Genomic DNA, 26,913 nt, shown 5'->3' with positions numbered 1-26,913 from the left:
AGGCGATTACGGCCCCTCCTCCCTCTGTCCCACAGGAGGACTTCAGGGCCCACCAAGAACTCTTAAAAAGGGTGACATCAAGCCTCCACCTCCAAGCAGAGGAGATGGAGAAGTCCTTGGACTCCCTGTTTAATGTATTGTTCTCCTCAGCACCAGGCAGGGTGGCCTTGCCTCTCCATGAAGGGGTGGTGAAAATTCCAAATGCCCTATGGCAAACCCCAGCTTCCTTGGCCCCCATTTCTAAAGAGCAGAACGCACGTATTTTGTACCCACAAAGGGGCATGAATACTTATACGCCTACCCTGCTCCTAACTCCCTGGGGGTCGAGTTGGTCAACCAAAGGGAATGGCAGGGCCAACCAGCCCCTGCCCCAAAAAGTAAAGATTCAAGGAGGCTGGACTCATTAGGAAGAAAAAATTATTCAGCCTTGAGCTTCCAGTTATGGGTGGCGAACCACCAGCCTCTCCTGGGCCAGTATGAGTTCCATCTGTGGGGCTCCCTGCCCAAATTTGAGGACTCCCTCCAGGAACAGGACAGAAAGGAGTTCAAAGCGCTGGTGGAGGAGGGCACAGCAGCTGCCAGGGCAACCGTGCAGGCACCTTCGGATGCAGCGAACAAGGCTACGTGGTCCATGGCCGCCGCGGTGTCTATGAGAAGGGTGTCATGGCTCCTGCTCTCTGGGCTATCCAGCGAGGCGCAGACCTCCCTGCAGGACTTCGCGTTTGACAGCAAAGCTCTGTTTGTGGAACAAACAGATACAAAGCTGCATGGCCTGAAAGACTCCTGCACGACTCTCTAGACTCTGGGTCTCTGTGTTCGGGCTCTGGCTAAACCTTAGTTCAAGCCACAGCAGACTCCTGCTCAGGCCACCCAGTCAAAATACGAGACCGCTTCTAAGAAGTCACAGGATTATAAGAGGCGCCCACAGAGGCAGTCTCATCCTGCTCCCCCCCACCCACCCAGCCTGGGTCCTCCAAGGGCAAGCAAGCAGGGAAAAGGCGGTTTTGATGGGACGCCCGGGGGCACCCTGTCAGTTCTTATCAGGGATCCACCCCCGATAAAGCTTCTCTTCTCTGTTCGGTTGTGTGTCCTCCCAGAGTGGTCATGGCTGACCTTGACTGATGGGTCCTCAACACCATCTCCTGGCTCGAGCAGGAGGTGGAGTGGCTCCTAGTCTTAGGAGTGGTGGAAGCGGTACCGTAGGAGTTCAAAGGCAAGTGGTATTACTCCCACTATTTTCTTATCCCGAAGGCCAAATGGGGGCTCACGCCCATCTTGGACCTGCGAGGCCTGAACCAGTACATAATGAATCTCAAGTTCCACATCATCTTCCTGGCCTCCATCATCCCCCTCCCTGGATCCCGGGGTCTGGTACAGTGCCCTCAGTCTGCAGGACACTTACCTCCACATTCAGATATTCGGGGGGCACAGATGCTTCCGCTGTTTCACTGTGGGACAGGAACACTACCAGTTTACGGTCCTCCCATTTGGCTTGTCCACTGCTCACAGTATTCATGAAATGTATGTCTGTGGTGACGGCTTACCTCAGGCGCTGGGGGATCCAGATCTTCCCCTATCTGGATGACAGATCAGTCAAGGGCAGCTCCTGGTCGCAGGTGCGGGATCACGTGACGCTCCTTCTGTTCAAGTGCACTACTTTAGGCCTTTTGGTAACAGCACCAGGTCCACGTTTGTTCTGGTACAGCACATAGAGTTTATTGAGGAGGTCTTGCATGCCTTGTTGGCCAGAGCCTTCCTCCCACCGGACAGATTCGAGACCCTGAAGGGGCTCATCGACAAGGTCAAAGAGTTTCCGGTGACAACAGCCAGAGCATGCCTCCACCTCTTGGGTCACATGTCAGTGTGCTCGTATGTGGTCCGTCATGCCAGACTCAGGATGAGACCCCTCCATCTCTGGTTGGCTTTGGAGTTCTCCCAGGCCAGGGACAGGATGGACAAAGTCCTCACGGTATCCGAGCCAGTGATCACCTCTCTACGGTGGTGGTCCTTCCCGAGAAACATGGTCCAAGGGGTCCCATTCAGGGGCAGGGCCCCATCACTGGAACTGGTGTCTGTCGCATCAGACCTGGGATGTGGGGGGTTGTGTGGGGAACTTTTAGACACAAGGTATGTGGTCAGCTCAGTAACTGACCCTCCACATAAACGTCAAGGAGTAGAGGGCGATACGGCTGGTGTGCGTGGCCTTACGCTTTCACCTGGAGGGCTGGGTGCTCAAGGTCCTCACAGTCTCAATGTTCTACATCAACAGGCACGATGGGGCCCTATCCTCTGCGTGAAGCCCTCAGACTGTGGGACTTTTATATAGCTCATGACATCTGGCTACAGGGCTTCCATCTGCCAAGTGCCCAGAACGCACAGGCGGATCACTTGAGCAGGGACTTCTAACAGCACAAGTGGTCTCTCCACCGAGAGGTGACAGACAGACTTTTCCAAGTGTGGGGAACTCCCTAGGTGGACCTGTTCACGACTTGGCAGATCGGTCGCTGCCGCCAGTTCTGCTCTGGGGGGTGAGGAGGCTGAGGGGGAGGCGCTATATCCGATGCCTTCCTCCTGTCCTGGTTAAGCCAGTTTCCCTATACTTTTTCCCCATTTCCACTGATCAGCAATCTCTTGAAAAAGATAGACTGACAAGGCCCAGGCCCTTCTGATTGCCCCGTCATGGCCCAGGCAGCATTGGTACGGGGCCATCCTGCCTGGACCTGCTGTCTGAGGACCAGGGCCAACTCTTCCACCGCGACTTAGTGGCACTCCACCTCACGGCGTGGCTGCTCAATGGTTAGGTAGGGAGGAAAGGACATGTTTGGAAGGGGTTCAGCACGTCCTAGAAAGCAGGCGGCCCTCCATGTGCCAAGCCTACTTGGAAAAGTGATCTAGTTTTCCAGATCAGAAGACGAGCAGGGCATTTCCCCATTGGCCGCCCCGATCCAGTTTATTCTGGATTAGCTTCTTCATCTTAGAGCACAGGGCCTGGCACCCTCGGCAGTCAAGGTGCACCTGGTGGCCATATCAGCCTTCCATCCTCTGGTGCAGAGCCACACTGTATTCTTCCATGCTGTGACTGGCCTCTTCCTGTATGTTAGGCCCCCTGTCCTACAGTGGGACTTAAACCTGGTGTTGGCCCGTCTCACAGGGCCCCCGTTTGAGCCGCTAGCCACATGATCCTGGTCAAACCTCGCGTGGAAGGTGGCCTTCCTGGTTGCGTTTATGTCAGCTAGGCAGGACTCGTAACTCAGGGACCTGACCTCCGAGCCCCCGTACACAGTGTTTCATAAAGATAAGCTCCTCCCACACCCTTCATTCCGTCCAAAGTTGGTCTCCGCCTCTCACATGGGACAGGGCATTTTCTGTCGGTCCTCTGCCCCAAGCCCCATGCATCCAGTGAGGAGCGCCGCCTCCACACGCTGGATGTGAGACAAGCTCTGGCTTTCCACCTGGAGCGGACTAAGTGACTCAGAAAGTCTTTGCAACTGATCATCGCCTCAGCCAAGCACATGAAGGGTCAGCCGATCTCCACTCAGACAGTCTCCAACTGGATCACCTTGTGCATCCATACCTGTTATGACCTGGCAGGAATGCTGCCAATTGTGAGGGCGCATTCGACTCGGGCGCAGGCCTTGTCTGCTGCCTTTTTGGCCCATGTCCCCATTCAGGACATTTGTAGGGCTGCAACGTAGTCTTCAGTTCACTCGTTGACCTCGCGTTATGCAATTGTCTCTCAGACCAGGGAGGACACCAGGTTCGGAAGGGCCATTCTCAGTCCCGAGAGTTCGTGAACTCCTTCCCACCTCCAACAGATATAGCTTGGAATCACCTGTTGTGGAATACACATGAGGAATCACTTGAAGAAGAAAAGAGAGTTACCTTTTCCATAACTGGTGTTCTTCGAGATGTGTTGTTCATGTCTATTCCACATCCCACCCTTCTTCCCCTCTGTCAGAGTTGTCTGGCAAGAAGGAACTGAGGGTGGAGGGAGTGCGCAGTGCCCCTTATACCGCACCATAGAGGTGCCACTGCAGGGGTCGCTGGGGTGCTCCCCTACGGATACCACTAGGGAAAAAACTTCCAGCACCGGTGCACATGGCGAGCACGCACACTCATTGTGGAATAGACATGAGCAACACATCTCAAAGAAAACCACTTACGGAAAAGGTAACTGTCTTTTTCACCACCACATCCATCCTTCTTTCTTAGTAAACAGATTCTTGCAGTAATCGGAGCAGGAGGGAAGAATAAGGATGGAATTCCACTTTCATATACTGATATTGACTGGTGGGAATTTGTAGTGGGATTTTTCTTTTAATTGGAGATTGTTTGCAGTTTAATACATAGAGGTTTTATGTGATGTATGTGCTGAAATTTCAAGTTTAAAGAATAGCAGGAATTTTTGTTACATTTCTGAACTTAAAGTTAGGGATCTGTGGTCTCTGAGACCTAAGTTTTCAGAAGTATGTGCACTCAGTTGCACACCTAATATGTATGCAGTTACCACAGTTACATGCACAATCACTGTAAGATAGGTGTACAATTCTGAAATGTAATTTTCTGAAAACTTAGGCCAGAATGGACTGTTCTACGATTAAGACTTAGATTCCAATTTAACATTAGCATTAATTGACATGTGAATTGGTATAATTCTAGAATGAGACATTAAATTGTGTATGACGTTTTCTTCAAGAAACATGAAAACATGCAGTAACAGTTTCTATTCCTGTAACCTGTATGTTAACAATTTTATAAAATGCTGTTAATATAATTCCCAAAGTATCCCATGAACTTTAGGGATTCACAGTTGTTGCTTTGCTGTTTTACTGCAGGTGGAAGTTGCAGCTCCATGAACTGACAAAACTTCCTGCTTTTGTACGTGTGGTGTCAGCAGGAAATCTTCTAAGCCATGTTGGTCATACAGTCCTGGGAATGAACACAGTCCAGTTGTACATGAAGGTTCCAGGGAGTAGGACACCAGGTAAGTACAGACATTTTCCATGGAAAAAATCAAGCAATAAAGTTAAGAAGGTGTTAACCTGATCACATTGCAGATCCTATATAGTTTATGATGTGCGTAAATATAACAAAAGAGCATATTAGAGTATCAATTTAACAAGAAATTAGAAAATGCTTCATGCAGCATATGCAAAGTGACAGTTACTTTCTCTTGTAGCATTGTCTGAAATTTCCTAACTTAAGTGTGTTTATTTTCACAACCTTAAATATTCATTATTGCTAACCTATTGCATTTAATTATCTGTTTCTTTAAGAAAAATTGGACATGATTGACTTACTTCGTTTGCACATCTTGCAAGCTTTTGTAAGCTTTTCCAGCAGAACTTGTAAATTCCTAGAATGGCAGTTTATAATTAAACCTTTAAGAGCTAAACCTTGTTTAATTTAAACTCGTCACCTGAAGGAAAAAGATATCCTTCAGTGATAGAAAGTTTTGTGATTAAGACATTGAACTAGGATTTAGGAGATCTTAGTTCTGTTCCTGGCTCTGCCTTTGGCTTCATATGTGACCTTCTGCAAGTCCCTTAGTGTATCTGTGCCTCAGTTTCCCATCAGTAAAATGTAGGTAATACTACTTTAGTCTGTTTTGTCTATATAGATTGAAAGCTCTTTGGGGCAGAGATTATTTCTTACTATGTACCTAAAATAGTGGGGCCCCAATCTTGCTTCAGGCCTCCAGGTACCCTCAAAATAAATGTAATAATTGTGTTTGATTTGAAGCTTAGGTCTAGCAGAGCTCTTAAGATCTACAAGAGGGGAGCCACAAAGCATTATGCAAATCAGAGATTAGAGAAATTGATAACTTTTAGTCATCCACAAATCAAAGCAAAACTGTTTTGTCACTAATACATATCCTAAGCAACAGTGTTTTAATTGTGTATTTTAAAAAAAAGGGTAGACTCAAATGCTGTGGTGCTAGGCATTATGTACAAATATATATAATTAAGCTGTGATATAATTTGCCTTAATAATAATTAGCACTTACATAGTACTTTACGTGTTCACAGTGCTGTCAAAACAAAAGTATCATCGCTGTGAAAATAATAGTTTTTCTCATGAATTTTAGGTCACCAGGAAAATAACAACTTCTGTTCAGTAAACATAAATATTGGTCCAGGTGACTGTGAATGGTTTGTTGTTCCTGAAAGTTATTGGGGTGTCCTGAATGACTTCTGTGAAAAGTAAGTTTCAGATGCTATCCTCAGATGTTTTGAGGGCTTCTGTATGTATTTCTGTCAGATGCAGAAACACATCACGCATGCTGTCAGTGGGGAGGTGAAGATAATATTTTATAGCTTCTAATGAATCAGAAAAGTCTGTTAAAAGTATAAAGGAAAAAACTAGATCTTAATCAGCATTTTAGTCAAATAAATGGCAACGTGCAAAAAACAGCCAACTTCATTTTTATCTCAGTTGCCTCAGGATAGTTTGCCCCTGACAATCAACACTTAACTTAGATTTATTTCAGGACTTTTAAAAAAAATAAATAAATAAAGGTGGCAGGGGAGGGAGCATAGATTACATTGGGGGTTTGTAATGCATATGGAGACTTGTCAGTCCGAGGTTCAAATTCAGACCATATCAGGAGGGCTCAAAAGTTATTACTCCCAGATGGGTGTGGTGGCTCCAGATGTATTTTAAGACCTCAATCCAATTTCCACCTTACATAACGCATCATATAACCATTGCCACCACTCTCTTGGATTTTTTGTTTCGTACATGAATACTAACTAGCACTCTTACTCAAGTGGTGGTCTTTCCATATCAGTGTTAAGGTACGTTAGAAGGACGACAGGGAAATATTTATTGCTCCCATACATGATTAATCTGCTTAGTTATTCAGGTGTATTTTGTGTACATGCAAGTGTTTTTGCAGGTTTTTTTTTTTTTTAAATGGCCATAGTGTCACAATCAGCAATGAAAATAAATCCATGTTGTGTTGATTCTGTAGATTAGCAAACTTTTAAACTACATTTGGGTTTTCTTATGTGTTCATTATTTGATTGTATGATAGTGATACATTCTTTTCAAAGACTGCACAAAACTGAGCCACTATGAGAACAACAGAAAAAATATTGTAAAAAAAAAATGTCACCAACATGACAAACAGCTTGGAACTGGAGTCAGAGCATTCTGAAACTGCTAGAGGAAATCAAAAGGTGGAAGGCGAAAAGTCAAAGTAGTTCAGTGATTCAGGCTCTCTGAAATTCTTTGAAGATAATGCAGCGCAGTTCTAGGCCTTACCATCTCACAAATAACGTGGCGTCAGGCTTAAGAGCAGCCTGACAGGCCCAGGAGATCAAAGAGGACAGATAAAAGGGACATGCCCAGCTCAAATCAGCCCTTTCATTTAAAATATATGAAGAAAAAGTCTAAAGATGGCCTTCATGAACAGTTTCAAGTAAGATGTGGAAGAGGATAAAAAAAAAAAGTTAGTGATTGAATTATTGATGACTAATAGATCATATGTATTTATTCACTAGAAGAAATTTATGAACCAGAACTCTTTAACTGATCTGACAGCAATTTATAATTAACAGTACAATTATTATATAGTGGTTAGCATATAGACTGTACTGTTAAATCGATGGGTTGGAGAATTAATTGAGTCACCATAGCAACTAATACCTTGGCCTTTTTACTGAGACTGATAAGAAGAGCTAGTGGTGGTGGTCATGTTGAAGATGTGTTCACTAGTCACTATGCCTTGTCTAATCTAGATTAGACTAATATTATGTTGATTGTGACTACCAATGAAGTTGTATTAGTGATAACATTTTCCAGTATTGCTGAGAAAAAAGTAATGTAGCCATAACCCTGGACAATAAATGGAGGCCATCTGCTCTGCATTCGCACATGCAGCCAAATTGCTACATACAGATTCAGGACATAATGACCCTACCCTGGATTCAGATCAGCCGCTTGGAGAAGAAAACACTGGGGTTGTTTTTTTTTTTATTTTTTACCATTTCCTGTGTCATCAGTTACTAGTTGGAAGTATTTGTAATAGTAATCACTGTATGCAAGTATTTTGATTAACTTAACTTTATCTTGTTAGTAGGCTTAGACCCCTAATTTATCTATTGGTAAATGTGGAAGACTTTTTTTTTTTCCTATTGTTTCAGAAATAATATGAATTTCTTAATGGGCTCTTGGTGGCCTAACCTGGAAGACTTGTATGAAGCCAATGTCCCAGTTTATAGGTTTATTCAGAGACCTGGGGATTTGGTGTGGATAAATGCTGGCACTGTTCATTGGGTTCAGGCTATTGGCTGGTGCAACAACATTGCTTGGAATGTTGGCCCTCTTACAGGTATGGTAAAATAATATGTATGGTGACATAAATAATTTGTTCATATTGTACCACATGCATCCCAACTCTCTTGGGCTTTTTGTATTAATTGACCATATTTTACTAGATAAAAATTGCATATTCCCTTGAAACTGTTTCAGCACAAACTGTATAATGTTAAAACCTGAAATGTTTTCCTCTGAAGGAAGGCTGAAAACATAAGCACCGCAGTCCTTTCACGATTTATTTAGACTAAGCCTCACCACAATTGCAACTATACATTTTGGTATAAAGACAGGCAGAGAAAGGAAATGATCAGATGAACTCACTCTACCTTGCACTCCAGTTCCTTCATTTCTCCTCTCCTCATCCTATTCATACATCTAGGCAAGAGGTTTCAGGGAACTATCCATCTGGTTAGTTTTTTCAAGACCAATGAGCTCTCCTATTTTTAATAATTACAGGCAATTATAAACCAGCATAAAATTCTTGAGTTTTTTAAAAAGCTCCAGGAATATTAGCTTTAAGTACAGTCTTTCAGTTTAAAACCAATAAAAACATTTGGCTGGATGTTTCAAACATGCAGCTACAAGAGAATTATGTAACGTCATTAGGGTTCAACCTGATATAAATAGAAAAATAGAAGGATAATCTCAGATAACGGGAGGAAACACAGCAGACAAAAGAGGACCATTAGGTACCTCAAAAAATAATGATTTTCTTAAATAGTAATGCACACAACAAACTTTATTTTCGTTTAGTGTTATAAGCAGTATCATTCCAAGATCACTTGAATTGACTGGCACATACAAAAGCAGAAAGTTTTGTCAGTTCATGGAGCTGCAACTTCCACCTCCAGTAAAACAGCAAATCAACAGCTGTGAATCCCTAAATATAAGAGACTATTGTGTAAAAATTTACTTTCAAAGCTGTAAAAATTGTAATGGCAACCACTGTAGCTTACAGTGTGTAGTTTTCTCCAATTTTACAAAATTCAGGTTTTGAGAATGACCAAGAAATCTTATTATATCCTTTATTGGCTTATCTGAATGTTTTCTGTAACTTTTTCTTATAGCCTGTCAATATAAATTGGCAGTGGAACGGTACGAGTGGAATAAACTGCAGAGCGTCAAGTCAATAGTGCCCATGATTCATCTTTCGTGGAACATGGCACGAAATATAAAGGTCTCAGATCCAAAGCTTTTTGAAATGATCAAGTAAGTGTATTTTAAATTTTTGTATATCCATTTTGACAGTTGACTGTTCTTATTTTGACTGTTAAAACAGAATGAAACAAAGTCACGTTTAATTTGAAAAGATTGTGAATTAAAACTTCATTTAAGAAACAAGGGTGATCTTTTTTTATTTACAGAATAAATAATATCTTTCTAGTGAAATCCATTTGTTAGATTGTGTTTAGCATTACATGAAATGAATGCTGTTTTGATGTGGTGAATTAGGTATTCAGTGTAACTTTTAGGCCTAGATTTCCTGAGATTTTTATCTTAATTGTGAACTCCAGAGTTTTTTAAAAAATATTTTAGGTTTCAATCTTGCAACTTGTATGCAGACAGACCTCTGTTGACTCTGATGTGGCCCTTCAGGAGCACAGGGGTCTGCCTATATATAACCAGTTGAAAGATTAGGCCTTCTGCTGTCAGTAAACTTCAGACTCAGGGTGAGCATGTTTAATTATTTTTAAAGTTAAACTAAATATTTTAATAGTAAATGTACTTGTTCATTTCCAGTACTCGCATTTAGCTGATTTATATCCTATCACCAAGAGGTGCAGGGAAAACACCTTGACAAGCAGGGAGGCAGAGTTTGGAAAGCCTCTTCTTCCTTCCTCCTTCCCCCACCGCCCTTTCATTTGAAGAGTTCTGCAGCTGATTAAATTGTGTACATGAGCTGGTAACAGGCTGGATTCAAAATTGAATGTTTTCAAAAGTGTATTTCACAGGTTCAAGTCATCTTTAACATATCTTTCAAGCCATACAAATCCATACAAAAATAAATCATCTGGCATCACTTCCACCCTTTGAAATCCTGAGAAAGCAGATGAGCATTCCAGCATATTCTACTCCTAAGGGAATTCTGCACCAAGAAATTAAAAATTCTGTGCCAAAAAAGTAAAAATTCTGCACACAGTATTTTAAAATTCTACAAATTTTACATGTCAATAAATAAATGCAGAGGCTCCAGCATGGCAGTGGGGAGCATAGGCCATTGGCTGCACAGTGGTGGGAGATCGCCGCTACCACCATCACCCAGGACAGAGACTCAGTGGTGCGGCTGCTTCAGACCATGACACAGCAAAAGGTCTGGGTCTGCTCCAGAAATACCCTGGAGCCCTGTCCCTCCATGCCAGGTGCACCAGGTGTGGGCAGGCAGGCTCAGCATAGCAGGATCCAAGTATAGAGGGCCTTAGTGTGGGGAGATACACGTGTGATGAGAGGGTTCTGTGTGGGGTCTTCTGAGTGCAGGTGGCTCAGTGGGGAGCCTGAGCACAGGGGCAATGGAACTGCATTGTGGTCCAGTGAAGGTAGTTGGGGCTCAGCGAGGTGGTCTGGGTGTGTGTGTGGGGGGGGGAATCTGGTGCTGGGAGAATGGGTCTGAGGTGAGGGTCCAGGTGCAGCTGGTTGGGACCCATAAGGTAAGGGTCTGGGTGCGGGGGGCTCATTGGGGTGGTCCAAGCATGTGGATAGGGCTCTTCGGGGTGGGAATTCGAGTGCAGGGCACTTGGAGGTGACAGTCTCAGTGCAGGGGTGGGGCTCAGTGGGGGGGCTCGAGGTGTGGGGGTGGGGCTCAGCAGAGGGGCTGAGTATAGGGGGATTCCAGATGCAGTGGGTGAGGCTCAGCAGGGTGAGGTTTCAGGTGTGGGGGCCTTGATGGGGAGTTCTGGCGCTGGGGGTGAGACTTGGCAGTGGTGTCTGGGCATGGGGGCATCTGGATGCATGGGGGTTAGGTGGACAGGGGAGCAGTCCCCCACACAGTTACCCCTCCCTCCACGACTGAGGAGTGATGGGGGCAGGAAGTAGGGGGAGTGTGCGGCACTTCCTGCAGCCAAAGGAGGTTTATGGGGGCTGGGTCTGCCCTGGCCATTCCTTGCAGGAGAAGAGGAAGTCCCATCCTGCCCAGGCCAGCTGGGACTAGCAGCTGAGCCCAGCGCAGGATAAGAGCCACTGGCAGGAGCGTCCTCCGCACCGCCCCCTATGGTGATATACCTCTCCTATGGCTGCTCCAGGCACCCAAAATGGCACACCTATGCTGCTCAGAAGGGGTGCACGACGGCTCTTGCAGCTTCCCTATCAGAAAGTCATTTTTCTGCAGCGAAGCGAAAAAATCTGCAGGGGAAGTGAATTCTGCACAGTATCCCCCCCGAAATAATAATCTGTAGGCCAACATATGTGTGACCTTTTGGGTCACTCCAGGCAAGTAGAGGAGAATGAATTTCAGAGTAAATGACTCATCACAAAGAATGCCCTGCAGCTCTCATCCTTTTAAGGTGAGGGGGCTTATAAATCACCTTGAAGGTGACCTGTAAAATACTGGGTTTAGCCCTGCAAAGCAAAGAGAAAATAACACTGTCACACCCCTCTCCTTTAAGGATGTATTAAAAAAAAAAAGTCTGAGGGTATTTTCCTTATTCTTTTTTACATTAGAAATTTGCATTCTTTCTAGGCTGGAACACCCTGATGATTGGAGAACTAACAAAATGGTGACAACACAAATGCCAAGATTGAAAGTTGAGAGAGGAAGGGATTTTTAGTCAGACTGTTTAAAAGTCTAGGTTTTAAGGGGTTGTGAACATCTGTATAGCTTCCATGACTAACTTTTGGGGTAAAGACGGACTTTATTAAAAAGCCAGCATCCTTACCCTTTCAGTTAAGATGCTAGAACTCACAGTAAGCATGCTTGAGAAGTCCTAGAGATTCTCTGGGAAACCCAGGGAAAACTGAACTATTGCTTTCTGTTTGACTAACAGCTTCTGGGAATCTAATTAGATGCCTAAATTGCAAATGTATACTACAAATGCAGAACCCTTTAATCAGATGGGCAGATAAAATATTTTGTCATACTTTGCAGTTGTTTTCCCCAATCTATCCAATATTTCTTCTGTTTTACCTGGATTAAGCCTCACCCAGGAAACCACCACCCAGCGCACAGTTTTTGCTAGACTCTGAGACAAGTGTTTGTTCATACTTATCAGGTTAGTTGAAATGGAGACAGAAAGGTGTGGTCAGCATACAGAACATACTGCAGTTCATGTCTCTCCTCTAGCCCTCATTTCGGCCCCATATAGAGAGAGAATAGAGGTTCCATCTGGTACTCTCTGAAGACTCATGTGAGTACCCTTGGGAGAGAAGAACCATTGTCCAAAACTATCCACTGGACCTGCCCAAGGGGAAAGGGATGGGGCCACCTGAGTAGCTGTGTCTACTCCTGCTAGTTTCTGTGCTATATTGCCAACACTTTATAGTCATTGGTTTCAAATATAGCTCATTGAATATCAGCATGAACACTTGATCTTGATAAATTATCTCTTCCTAATTCTGAATAAATGCAACAGATGCCAGCTCTGTGCCAAATGCAGATTTGTATCCAAATTGACACAAGTCAAGGCAATCCAAGGCATCTAGATAGTCTAAAACAGTTGCCTCTTCTGGGGGTTAAGAACCAAAATAGGTAGGAAACAGGGTAGAAGAGGAGTTTTTGCTGAAATAAAAAAGTGACTTGTGCTTCTCGTTTGAAAAATAAGCAAAAATGTTCTGCAGTGACATATAGGCACTGGCATACATGGCAGTGAGTACTATTTAAAACTAAATGTGAATAAATATACCTGTAAATGTTTGGGATGAATGTGCAAGGGAAGAATTAAAATGTGTGTGTTTGAAAGAAAGTTTGAGCATCTTAAAACACCACAATAAGCATGCAATCCAGCATTGTTCTTTTAAATAAAAGCAAAGAAAAAGTACTAGAAACTTATAAAAAAGCAGTGTTCAAAGATCTGAAAATGGGGCTGGAATTGTTTGGGGAGCCAAATAATAATATCCAAAATAAGTTAGATTGCTCTGAGAAAAGATACCCCCATCTCCCAAAAAAACAAACAGAAGAATCCCCAGATGATGATAGCAGAAGTGTCTAAAGGGAATAAGAAAGGCATTTACAAATGTATCGGGCCAAAAGAAAAAGGAAACATTAGAGAGAGTGAGGACACATTAATGAATGAGGAGGGAGACAGTAATCCTAAAATGACTGAAATACTCAATAGCTTTATAGGAGAAACGTCATTTTGGATTAAATAAAGAAAATGGGAGTTTGTGTAACTAGAAAGCAATGGAGGGATATTGATTATAAAAGCATCAGTAAAAGGATACTTAGGAAATAATATGCCCAATCAGCAGATCCAGATGATACTCATCCCAGGATATTTACACCAGAGTAGACAAAATTACTGAAGGATATATTTTTAGAGAACAGCCCTGCCTCAAGGCGATGGACAAGATGCAATCCAAGCTTTGAAAACTTCACCAAATATATAAAGGTTCAGAAGCAGACCTCACTGAACCCTTCCTCACAGAAGAAATCAGGCTGACATCTCCCTCACAGTGGGTTCACCCTATGTCTGTACTAGACTGTAAGGTCTTCCCTTATTTACCATAAACCTATCCCAAAGCCTAATAAAGTATACTACTTAGAGCATGATTCCCAAATATTTGAAAGCTGAGCCTGCCTTCAGGAAAGTGAAATTAGTTGTGCCTCTCATCAGCCCCACTGTGTTGCTAATTTCTACATCTTTCATCTACCTCCTCCCCTTAACAAGTCCTTCAGGCATCACACGCTTTGGGAAACACTGGTGTAGATCTTCATACTGATATTCTTCTTTCTTACATACTTCGATTAGCAATGAAATACTTTAAAATGTCAATATTGTTAACTATTGTCATTGGCATCACAGTTTTTAGGCTCTCTAAAAGCTTAGGCAGATATCACTGCAGCATCTGCTCTTGTTTTGAATGCTTTCTTCACAACTGTAACAGCTAGAAAACTTTTTGACAGTGAAATCTGAAACTCTGAAGAACAATTGAGGGAAAGGCTTTTAGGCCTGCCCAAAGAACCCATCTAAATATTAGCATGGGAGCACAAAATATTGACAGTTTTTTTTAATTTCTTTTTAATTCAGGGCATACTTCATAAACAGGTAGTGTATCAGATTTTTTTCCTAAATTATTAAACTAATAAATACTACTTTATTGTGCACTTTCAGTTACAAAAACAGAATAGCCAGCAAATAGAATAGACAGAAAATTAAAAGGTGTCTTTCCAATCCTCAGATGTCTGATGCTGGACTGATCCCACCTGCTGCCTTCCTATCATTACCTCTAAATGATAAAAATTTAATTGGCTAATCTCAAAGAGCTGATTGCAATGGCATGTTGGAGAGAGCTGGGCTAATTAGGGATTGCACGTACCAACAGCCTTCATAGATTTAATGTATTTGATTTTCTGCAGCCAGCAAATTATGAACCCTACCCCATATGACCTAGAAGTCTGCATTATTCTTAATGGCAATTCAGTTAAAGAACTAAATAGATTAAATAAACTGATACTCTTATAGACTAATTGTATAATATGATGGCTCTTAATGAGCAAGTGTATAATTGAAATTCCACTTGCATTCTCTCAGAGGTACTCAGTTTAGATTTAAATATTGGTAAATGCCATCTGATGGGCTAAATGACAGTTGACTCATATTTTGGGTGACCAAACATCCTATTTTTAAAGGGACAGTCCCATATTTAAGCCCTCCTGCACGTGTCCCAACTTTTTTTTTTTAAATAGGCATGTTGTCCCATATTTTCTGTCTCTCTCCCTGCTCACCAACCGCCCACCCACCAGCAGTTCGTGGGGGGTCCAGTGACCAATGATGGGGTTGGGTGTGCAAGGCTGGTGGCAGGGCCAAATTGCAACATGTGGGGCCCGCTGCACTCCGTGCTGGTCCAAGCACTCAGCCTGCCAACAGCCTGGCCGGCAGGCTCCTTCCTTGCCCCACTGCCTCTGGCTGGACCAGGGCCCTGGGAAAGCCCAAGATCCTCCAGCTTGGGGCACTGACCAGGAGGAGCCGAGCCATGCACATGCCAAAGCCTCACACAGCGCTGGCATGGGAAAGCCTCTCCGCCTCTCAGCTAAGCTCTGGAGTGGTGTGGGGGGGAAGCAATTTCAAGCCTGTTCATGCCCCAACCTTGCAGACTCCACAGCAGCCCCTGGGCAGGGGTTTAGCACCCTCTTCACCCCCCACACCCTCACCCTGGGTCTTGCCCCCAGGGAGCTGCTTCATCCTTTAGGCTCCCTCCCCTGCTGACCCACCTCTCTGGCTGGGTTCGGTGAAGCCCCTGCAGTCAAGTTTCCTGGGCCCTGGTGCACAATTCATCCTTGGGGCTTAACCCTACCTACCCGTGCTGTAGCCTGGGGACAGGAGGCGGCTGGGTTATGTCCATGGACAGCAGCAGCCTGGAGGTGTTAGCTGCCTTTCAACTGTGCAGGCAGGAAGAGACAAGCTGCGTCCAGCCACTGGGGAGCGGGGATTGGGGGGTAGAAGAGGCGAGCTCTGCAAAGATGTGGGCCTGGTCATCACTCCCTCCCCCTCCTCTCCTGCGGCTGGAAGCAGCTCCCTTCCCTTCACCAGTGCCAAAAGGCAGCCACTGGCCACATTCTGATGTGAACCCTGGCAGAAATCCGGTGAGAGAGCATGTGTTGCCTCAGGAAGACGCAGTACCAGATACCAGGAGATGTCTGTTTTTAAAATGTTTCAATAAAAAAATGTTATGGTTTTGATATAAATTAATTCCCTGATCTCCTGCAGCAAAACTTTTCCAGGTGGTTAGCTCTTGTCTTCTCTGACTTGATCATTCCTGCTTTTGTTTGACATAATCCCAGACCTTTTTTTTCCATTGGATAAAGTTATTTAAATCACTTGATACTAAAAAAAAAAAAAAAATCTGGTTTAAATGTATAATGAAGAAAATTGTGCTTTTTTTAAAGTGCCACTAATTTTACGGTCTCTTATTTGAATTTTGCTAAGTTTCTATAGTCAAAAACCAAAATATTGAAAATTAAGGACATGATCCTGCAAATACTTAAGATAGATACACATAACATTAGCTTTACTCACATGAATAACTCCTTTTGTTGACTTCAGTGGAGGATTACTTGTGCTTGAAATTAAGCATATGTATAAGTATGCCATACATTAGGGGCTAAAATTGTATTTGTATTAAGCATTTTTTATAGTGGCGTAAAATTGGTCACTTCAAAACAAAATTATCTCAGTGTTAGCAATGAAAAGTTATTTAGACTTTAAATAAATACATTATCAAAGTTATTGAAAACTTTTATATTCACAGGCCAAAAAATGTTTGTTTGTTTTTTATAGCCTGCATTTTAGCTTTTTTGACTTTTGAAAGTTCAGCATGTCAGAAGGTGGTGTCAGTTGCTAATGTAGAATGGGCTTATTTGCAATTTTGACTTTGAGTTTGTGTTGCTCTTGAAGTACAATGCTAACAAGTCCCTGGATTTGGGTGTTGCGGGCAGGGGAGCGAACATAGATGAACATTTTAAGCATGAAACATCAAAGTCTCAGTGTATAATCTAAATTTTTGCTAACATAAAGAAACAAGTATAAAACATACATTAGCATTTTAAGACTATGAAATTAAAAGAAAGTAAGGTGCTAGCACTGTGTTTGAACAATATTTTGGGGGGCGGGATGGGGAAATAAAACTTTTTTCCACTTAGTTTTCCATCTAGCATTTTTTCTTCCCCTTTGTTTTCCAGTGTCTGTAATGTATGTAACTACCTTTTGGAGAGGAAAATCAGAGTACTGGTCAAATGCAAGGATATTTGAGAACTGAAAATTATTGTAAATGACGTACAGATTTGAAATTTAAAAAATGTCGGGTGACCCATTTTGGCCCACTTATGAGAACACACTTGTAGTTCACATAATATTGGAAAGCAATATGATATATTGCTTGACAGGATGAGCTAAAATTCAAATCTGGTTTTTGTTATTTACATACAAAAACTGCAAACAATTGTAAATAGTCATTTGGGAGCACACTACATTTTTTTTCCTTAATGCAGTAAGCATACCAATGTCAAAATTTTCTTCCATTTTTAGATAATTTTTTTCTAGCGAAATCAAGAGAAAATATTTTCTAAAACTAGTCTGAGTATTTTTTTCCTCCTAATCTGTAATAATTTCTACCAGAACTCAAATTTCCTCACTTCAGGCCACTGGAAGACAGTTGTGTTGAGGAATTGATTTCGTTTTAGGATGTTAGTGTAAAATGATGCTTTGGGTCGGCAACATAATGCTTTGAGTTTCATATATGAAGTGTAAGCTGTTTGTTTTAGCCCAGTAAGTCAACTAAACTTCTTGTTGATAATGTTAGATTAAAACAGTTGTATAACTACAGTACACTGAAAAGCACAGTATTTCACTGTTTAAGGAAGTTTCGTTTGCTCAAATTAAAATGAAATATACTGACTGTTGTGGTGGGGGTTAAGGTTGAATAAATCAACAGATAAAAGTTTAGTTTTGAACTAAATACAGGGGAAATGTTTGTGTATAATTATTTACTTTGGATTTCTGTGATAGGTATTGCCTATTGAGAACTCTCAAGCAGTGTCAGACATTGAGGGAAGCTCTAATTTCTGCAGGAAAAGAGATTGTCTGGCATGGGCGATCAAAGGAAGAGCCGGCTCATTACTGTAGCATTTGTGAGGTCAGTAGAAGTAAAGAACTTCACAATTTTAAATTGATCTATTTTTGGAATGTCTTCCATTATTATTACTGCTGTTACTAATTTTGTATTTCTTTATTTGCATTACAGTAGCACTCACAATCTGCTAGTTGCTGTAAATAGATATATGTAAGAAGACACAGTGCTATCTCCTAAGCCCTTACAATATAATCCTTTAGATATGGGCTGTATTTTGCTAAACTCTCTTTTGCAATGGACATATTGTTAGTCATGCAGTGTCTTTTGATTATTTGGGATTCTAAAAAAAGGTTCATCCCATCTGTACTGAATTTGATCCACTGAGCTTGATTTTTAGAATGTTGTTGTATTTCACTGGTCAGAAATAGCCCCAAAGAGAGACATGCATCTGACGAAGTGGGTATTCACCCACGAAGCTCATGCTCCAAAATGTCTGTTAGTCTATAAGGTGCCACAGGATTCTTTGCTGCTTTTACAGATCCATACTAACACGGCTACCTCTCTGATACTTGACACCAAAGAGAGAGAGAACTTTGGAGTGCACTCTTCACAGAACATGCCTGTCTTGCTAGGTGTTTTGATTCTCCCTAGTATTTAACACTGTATTATGTTTTTAAAGAATAGGATAGCAGTTTTGCTAAAGACCAAATGAAAAGCATCATTTTAGCACCTCTGAAAATCAGGCATTTGTCCCAAGCTGAGAAGCCAAAAAAAGGCGTGCACTGAAAATTAGTAGGCACTTGAAAATATTGGCCTTAATTTCTCTGTTTCCCCATCTGCAAAATAGGTATAATGTTTACAATATGTACCTTACAAGTGTAACCCTCAGCTTATGAAATTTGCTTGGTAATATTTGCCTGCGCTTTCTTTAGTGCCGTCATTCAAACATCTTAATCTAGTTGTAGTAGTAGACATGAGTTGGAAGAGTGTCTACCTCTGTGACTGAACCCTGGAAGTGTGAATTTTTCTTGAGCTACTTTGTCTTTTTTCTATGTTCACGCGCACACAGTCAGAATATAAATCTCAAACCAGCCACACCTTATTTTTTGTAGCTTTCCAAAACCAGATGCCAACACTGATTTGTTTCCTGTCACACAGGTGGAAGTCTTTAATCTGCTTTTTGTCACCAGTGAGAGCAATTCTCGAAAGACCTATGTTGTACATTGCCAAGACTGTGCACGAAAGATAAGCGGGAACCTGGAAAATTTTGCGGTGCTAGAACAGTACAAAATGGAGGACATGATGCAAGCCTATGACCAATTTACATTAGTAAGTTATAGTCAGTGGGTGCAAAACTCTCTTTGTAAAGCTGTAGTATGTTGTCTTGGTACCTATTTGTATATGAATGCCTTGGATTTTCTGGTTCAAATGGATTTATAGAATTGTATTTTCAGTTTTTAGAGGAAAAATATTGAAAAGCAGCAGAAATGCATGGAAAAGTACAATAATTTACTATAGAGTATATAAATGAGTTTGCAGAGAAAAACGGATGTTAAAATTCACAAGGATGAGGTTTAAAATTCTAATATAGAGGCTACCTGAAGATCACGTCTGGATCAGATGGAGACAGGGCCACCCATAACTGAGGGGGAGATAGCAAAAGGGGAAGTTTGCCCTGGGACCCCCATTTGAGAGGGCCTCCAAAATCACCAAAGGGCAGCTGTGCCAAATTTGAGTGACAGGCATTGCGACCTGGCATATGGGGTCTCAATGCCATTCAGGTTTGGGTCAGCCACCCCTTCATCATCATGGAGGAGCAACTGGGCCAAATTTGAATGAAAGGCATCGTGACATGGCACACAGGGTCACAGTACCACTTAGGTATGGTTCCCGCCATTGATTAGTGTTGGAGACGACTCACCCATCCCAGCTGGACCCGTATCCAGCCACCACTGGTGGTATTGCACTGGGCCTAAGGCAACCTGCCAGGCTGAGAGTCTGGAGGTAGAGTGAATTGAGGAGTCTGGGATACTGCTTCCACTGGCAGCTGAACTAGAGCTCTTGGAGAGGTGGAACCAGAAGTAGCTCGTGGCTGCATGCAGGTTAGAGTCCCACCGTTATCTCCACAGGGAAGGCAGTGACCCCACAGCCTGGGCCCTTTCTTAAACCCACCCCATCCCACTGTATTAAACTCTTCCACCTCCATGGTAAGTTTTTTTGGAATGGTGGACTTCTCAGTTTAAAACTTTGCCCTGGGCCTCCAGAAACCTCTGTGTGCCCTTAGATTGTGAGGGCAGGAATAGAAGTACTGAAGCTGAGAGACTAGCACCACGTTTTAAGAGAAACTCGGACGTTATTTCTAGTAGGAAATCAAAAAACCTGGCTTTCTCTCTGCTTGGCAAGAGAATTCTCTCAAACAATTCTGTTTGGGGCCTCCTTCGCATCTGAGTTATAAAGCAAAAACCCTGCTATCCATTACCTTTGCCCATTTGTAGGTTTGTTCTGTATGGTGTAGCCTGCTGGTCTGAACTATGCTAACGCATGATTGTTCATTCATTCCACATGGTTTTCAGTGTTGCAGGCAAGGTCAGATGTCTTGTCCATAATCAGAGTGAGAGTGGTGCTAAATTGATTCATGATGAACCTTGCATTCACAGGAGAGTTGACAGTGGTTGGATAGAGTGTTCCGAGATATTGTATTGTAATTGAATATGGCAGTCCAGATATGACTATGCCTTTTGATTAATTTCCAGCTGCAATTCACAGTGTTGGTTTGGAGAAGCGTTTATTCTCTTTACTAGACTTCTGAGACCTGTAAGCTTTTAGATAAGGTATCACAATTTTAAATATCCGGGGCATTCTCAGTGCAGGACCCTCTACTCTGGAATTTACTCCCTCCGTTGGTGTAACAGAGCTCAGAGTTATTGGCTTTTAGTTCACATGTAAAAGACCCAAAGTCATTGTTTGTGAAGCGCTCGGATACTGAAGTGATTGTTACAGAAAAGTCTGTTCTCCCAGACTTCTTCTAAGGTGAGCCGGAAGGCTTGTATAGGGAAGAGTTCTGTTGTCTAATTTTTAGCATGCTCATCTAGATAATTGTTGTGATGGATGACTTAAAATAATTGTACCTGTGGTTAGAGAGTGTTAATGTAAAATATTAATAAAATGCAAATTGTACTTGAATATGCAAAAAAAAATCACAAATGTGGTCTTAGAAAATCATGTAATATAAAACCAATAATGTTAATTTGTCCCTTAAACTTTATACATATTGTTTATATGGCTCTTTACTGAATAATTCCATTTGCCCATTGTAGAAAAAGTAATTTGTTTTTTCTTTTCAGGCTCCTCCATTGCCATCCTCCTCATCTTGACATTTTTCCATGGACATTAAATGAAAACTTTTCTGATATTCAGGAAGTGACCCAGTTCTGCACCACTGATTTTTTTTGTAGCTATCCTGTAAGGCTGCTGGCTTGAAAGCTGTGTCTATGCAACCTTCCAAGTGCGGAGTGTCAACCAACTGGACAGGAGAGAGCACTGCCTCCTATTCCAGAACTCAAAATAAATAAAGCTCATCCAGCTGTACTTCACAAAAATAATAATAATTCCATGTTTTGTATATATCTGACAAAACTGGCAACATTATACAGACTACTGACTTGAAGACCACCTCTTTTGTATTTCTCTGTTTCTGGGCTGATGAATTATTTTCATCCATTTTTCCCCTTCAGAATTTCCCTTGGAAAAAGTACTAGCTTAGCTGGTCATTTCTTTGTAAGGTAGTTAGAAATTTTAAGTCTTTCTTTGGGCAACTTTTTTTTTTTTAATGTGAAAAGTTAGGTGATATAAATTTTTTACTGCTTTTATGTTTTTCTGTCTTGTTTTGAAACCATGACGGTTACACTTTTGGTTCCTAAAATAAAATTTAAAAAAATTAACAGCCAAGTCACAAAGATAAATGGGTTGCACATAGACTAAGGAATAAACTTCAGATTTGTGATTTTTGTTTCTAATCTTGATGTAAATTTACACTATTTATAAATACATATTTATTGCTTGAAAATATTTGTGAATGGAATGCTGTTATTTTTTCCAGATTACCTGCCATTGAAATTTTAAGGAGTGCTGTAATTTCGAACACTACTCCTATTACATTTTCTATATGTAAATAAAACTGCTTAGCATTGTACAGAAACTTTTATTAAAATTGTTTAATGTTTAAAGTTTTTCTATTGTTTGAGTTTTAAAAAAGATTTATGTACAGTGCCTAGGTTTTGTTCATTTTTGGACTCTGATTATATATATTTTATATATACTCGTGTATATATAATATATATAGAATCTGAATATAAATATATGTATAAAAATTTAGAGCCTAAATTTCTTTCATTTTAAGTTTTACATATATGGTAGATTTGAGATGTCTACTGTAAAGTATTACTTACAAAAGTATGATTATTTTTAAAGAAATATATGATATGTATCCTGAAGACATAAAAACCCCTTCAGACTGGTTTATTGTTAAATTGCACTTTTTGCAATAACAGGCTAATAAATAGTTGCTGCCAAAATGTAATATTAGAAAACAAGTAGTGGCTAACCTTAAAGGTCACAGAGAAGTAATGGGTTTCATAGGAAGGTTAGAATAATTTTAGAGGTTACATGACAATGTTAACCATGGGCTTTGGGGGATATGGTTTATAGAATTCAACCAAACTGAAATTTGTATATTCCAATAGTTTCCGTTAACAAACTAAAATAAGACTGTCGTCTTGGTGTCAGTTTTGACCCAAAAAGGACATTGTTTTGTAGTATTCTTTTGTATTTTCACATATTTTGTAATAGAAAATCACTGGTAAATTTTTGAAGCACTAGGTTTATTTAGAGTAACTTTATAATATGACTGTAACACTATTTGCAGTTTGAATTAATGATGGCATTTATTTTATGAAGTTGCTCATAATCTTTCTCAGCAGTTCCTTAATGCATTAAAACTAAATTTCAACCTTTATAGTTTTCTTAGTGGATTAGAGTTGACTGATGCATAGAATTCTGCATCAGATGAACAGAATTTCTCCACTGTTTTTAGCGTGTAACCCAGCTGATTGCATTGTTACCTTTTTCTGTACTCAGTGTGAGATGTTACAGACACAAAGCATGCAGATATATTAATTAGCTAATAATTTGGTAAATAATGAACAATAAGAGCAATTGCCTCTTGTTTTTGCCTCCTTTAATCTAGAATCAGTAGAGCTTGGTTAAGTGCTCTTGCTGCAGTTTAACTACTTATAAATGATTTTCACACCACTTTTTAACTGTTAAACAAAAGGGTATAGCAATTAAAAGGAAATATAAACTCTCATCTTCTTGCCAGCAAAATTATAAACTAGCTGTTAGAAAGCAAATATTTGCAATTCTTTAAAGCTAAGTCAGGGCTTTTGATGACCAATTCTGCAAATAACTTTTTTCATTATGTATTTTATGCAGACATATTGTAATCTTGAAAAATCATGCTGCAGCTGAAAAGTCACTCCTTTGTGGTAGCTTTAAACCAGAATCAAAGCAAGAAAACTTACCTCAACTAATGGTAAACGAAAGATCCTCTTATTTCTTAGTACTAGCAAAGAACATTGCCTGTTAGGGAAAGGACTGTTGTGGTGTATTGACCAAAAGGGCTCTGTAGCTTTGTTCGTTTTTTTTCCTCCCTCTTGGAAAGGAGAGGATATCACATACTTTTAATAAAGACTTTTTTATTACAGCAATAAAGCTGCAGGCTAAACCAGGAGATCAGCAGAGAGAATACTGTGATAGTCTGACTGCAGGCTTTATTGTGGTTTTAAATTGCCATGGAGCTTTAACATTTTACAGTTACAATGTTTATCTTAATTACAGTATTCTGCTGAAATATGGACAATTTTTAGATCTATTAAGCTGCTGTAATTTAGAATGCTTTGTCTTTCATTTTTATTAAAAAGGCACAAGTTAATATATATATTATCAGTTGTAGTTATTAGAGAGAGAACTTTGTGCTGCTTAAAATGTGAGATACCTGGTGTATGTGAGATGCATTTGTAACCATCACAGAATACCTGTGAGCTCTCAACTCATGAAGATAAATGGCTTCTGAGCAGGACTAAAAGGACCAAATGCAGCCTAATGTCCACAAATCTGTATCCCTTTTCTCTTTTCAATTTAACAGTGGCCTTTTGAACTCAACATATGAACCATAGTTCAAGTGAATTTGATTGGCATACTTATGGCTACAGGTCAGTTTCAATGGCAAAATCAGATGTGTGAGAGAATAGCCAGTTCTCCTTCATAAAAATGGCCCACAAATGTAAAAGTGTTTTTTTTGTTTTTCTAAACTAGCAGTGCTCCAGGCTACAAGTTTTTATGCAGGAATTCTACCAAGCCCCAGAGCATTTATAAAAGTAGTACACTTCTTTTCTGGAATGTACAGGACTAATAAATAGGCAGGGAGGAGGTATAATGAAAGCATCTATAAAACCAATGTGATACACGTTGATAGTAAACAGAGTAGTGGCAAAATATGCTGGCTAAAGGGAATTAAATGGGAAACTGCAGTCCGCACCCGACACAGACTCCAGGGTTTGAGGAGAGCAAAATAAGCTCTTACTCCTGGACTAACTTTGAAGGAGTTTGAAAATCAAAGGCTGGTGTACATTTGGGGAGGAAGAGTGGTATTGTGCTTAAGGCTTTGGACTGGGGTGCAGGAAATTTGGGTTCAATTCCAGCTCTACCATAAACTTCCTGTGTTATCTTCAGGAGGTCACTTAATCTCTCTCTGCTTCAGCCTACATATGTAAAAAATAAGGGTAATACTTCCTACCTCACAGATGGTTGGGGGAGCTAAATTCAGAAGTGTTTGTGAAGTACTCAGATAGTGTTGTGATATAAGCTATGTAAGTAGACAGTACTGTCCAGACATATGTTTGGTAACAAATGCAGCAAAATGACCAGTCAGAAATCAAAAATTTTACACAGGACAATTTCATGATCCAGAAAACAAAGCATCCTGGATCTGCTTCCTACTAATAAGGAAACATATTTTGAAAAGGTAACTAACATAATGTTGCCTTATTGCAATGAGTGCAAGCTATTTGAATTCAGCATAATAAGCAAAGGCTTCTTGAAATAAAGGTACTGGATTTCAACAAAGCAAACTTCAGGGGTATAATAAACATACTTGCATGGTGCCAAGAGAGCAAGTATTAAACTCCATGAGTTGGGGGTGGAGGATAATTCTAAGAGGTCATATTTGAGATGCAATAGACTACATTTCCACTGAAAAATTAAAAGATGAATAAATAGGAAGTAGCATCTGAGAAATTGTTCAAAGGCAAGTGCATGACTCAGAGAAGGGAGGGAACTGGAAAAGAATAAAACAGGAAAAAGTGTGGGCAGCCAAAAAAGCAGAGTAAATTGAATTAATCCAAAGAAGTGAGAGAGGTTTCTTCTCTGAGTGCTTGCTCATGTCGATTCCATTCTAGGTGTGTGCATGCCCGCATGCACAGTCATCAGAGATTTTTGCCTTAGCTGTATTTTAGGGATGGCTGTGGCACCCCCTTGAGTGCCGTGCTCATTTGCTGGTATATTGGGCACTGCCGTCCCTACACCCTTTCAGTTCCTTCTTACCGCCTGTAACTTGATCGGACTCTCATTGCAAGTGTGTTTTGCGGTTCTTTACAACCCATTGTCTATCTTCTTCGTGTATTGTTCATAGGTACTTTAGTTAACCATTAAGTTAAGTGTTAGGTTAGTTTAGTATTTAGAGTCCCAGCTGGGACTTCACCCTGGAACAGGGCCTGCCCTGTTCCCCCAGCTTCAAACCATGCTGGTCGTGCAACAGGCCGATGCCTATTAGTGACCCCCATGACAACTGTTTGAAGTGCTTGAGGGAGTCCCATAGAAAGGACAAGTGCAGAATCTCCTGACGGCTTGACTGCTGCGTGGTTAAATGCAGAGGAGCAGGAGTGCTCCGCTGGTATCCAGCAGTTCCTGTTGAACAGCAGAAAGCCCTCCACCAGAGAGACCTACCTGGCCAACTGGAAGTAGTTCACTTGTTGGACCTCCAGTAAAGGCACTCAGCCCAAGCAGGCCTCACTGCAGTTAACCTGGGCTATCTTCTGCATCTTAAGCTCCATGGCCTGTCCATTTTATCTATTATGGTCCACTTGGCTGCTCTCTCGGCTTCCCATCCGCAGCTGGAGGGTAGGTCAGTTTTCATCCAGGACATAATAGTCAGGTTCCTCAGGGGCCTCAAGCGCCTCTATCTGCCTGTCAGGGATCCCGTCCCTCTGGGGGACCTGAATCTTGTGCTGTCATGGCTCACGGGCCCCCAGTTCAAGCCTCTGGCTTCCTGCTCTCTTCTTCTTTCCTAGAAGCTTGCGTTCTTAGTTGCAATAATATCTGCCCACAGGGTCTCTGAGATGAGGGCGCTTACCTCGGAACCACCCTGTGTGGTCTTTTACAAAGACACGGTCTTGCTGTGGCCACACCTGGTTTTCCGGCCCAGTGTGGTCTCTTGGTTTCATATAGGCCAGGACATTTACTTATCTATCTTTTTTCCAAAGCTGCATAATTTGGAGGAGGAGCATAGATTGCATTCCTAGACGGCAGGAGGGTGCTAGCCTTCTACACTGAAAGGACCAAGCCATTCCACAAGTTGACACAATTCATCACGGTGGCTGACAGGATAAAAGGTCATCCAGTGTCTGCTCAAAGAATTTCTTCTTGGATCACTGCCTGCATTCACTGCTGCTACAATCAGGCAAAGGTTCCCCCTGTAGCGATCATAACTGCCCATTCAACCAGGGTGTAAGCCTCTTCTGCAGCTTTCCTAGCCCAAGT

General features: G+C 41.5%; 1 protein-coding gene across 6 annotated transcripts in view; it reads left to right on the top strand.

Annotated features, from left to right (window-relative positions):
- Positions 1-22,265, top strand: part of KDM6A (lysine demethylase 6A) — a 287,092-nt gene extending 264,827 nt beyond the window's left edge. For all 6 annotated transcript variants that reach the window (XM_050936462.1, XM_050936460.1, XM_050936461.1 and 3 more), the window contains 7 exons: positions 4,836-4,984; positions 6,089-6,203; positions 8,148-8,335; positions 9,390-9,531; positions 17,976-18,102; positions 19,198-19,368; positions 21,384-22,265. In XM_050936462.1, the coding sequence (XP_050792419.1) occupies positions 4,836-4,984; positions 6,089-6,203; positions 8,148-8,335; positions 9,390-9,531; positions 17,976-18,102; positions 19,198-19,368; positions 21,384-21,413 (922 nt within the window). In that variant the 3' untranslated portion in view covers positions 21,414-22,265. The remainder of the gene's footprint in view (positions 1-4,835; positions 4,985-6,088; positions 6,204-8,147; positions 8,336-9,389; positions 9,532-17,975; positions 18,103-19,197; positions 19,369-21,383) is intronic.
- Positions 22,266-26,913: the final 4,648 nt, after the last annotated feature.

The sequence above is a fragment of the Gopherus flavomarginatus genome, chromosome 1 (genome assembly GCF_025201925.1).
Source record: "Gopherus flavomarginatus isolate rGopFla2 chromosome 1, rGopFla2.mat.asm, whole genome shotgun sequence".
NCBI lineage: Eukaryota > Metazoa > Chordata > Testudines > Testudinidae > Gopherus > Gopherus flavomarginatus.
This window is presented reverse-complemented; position numbering and strand designations above follow the sequence as displayed.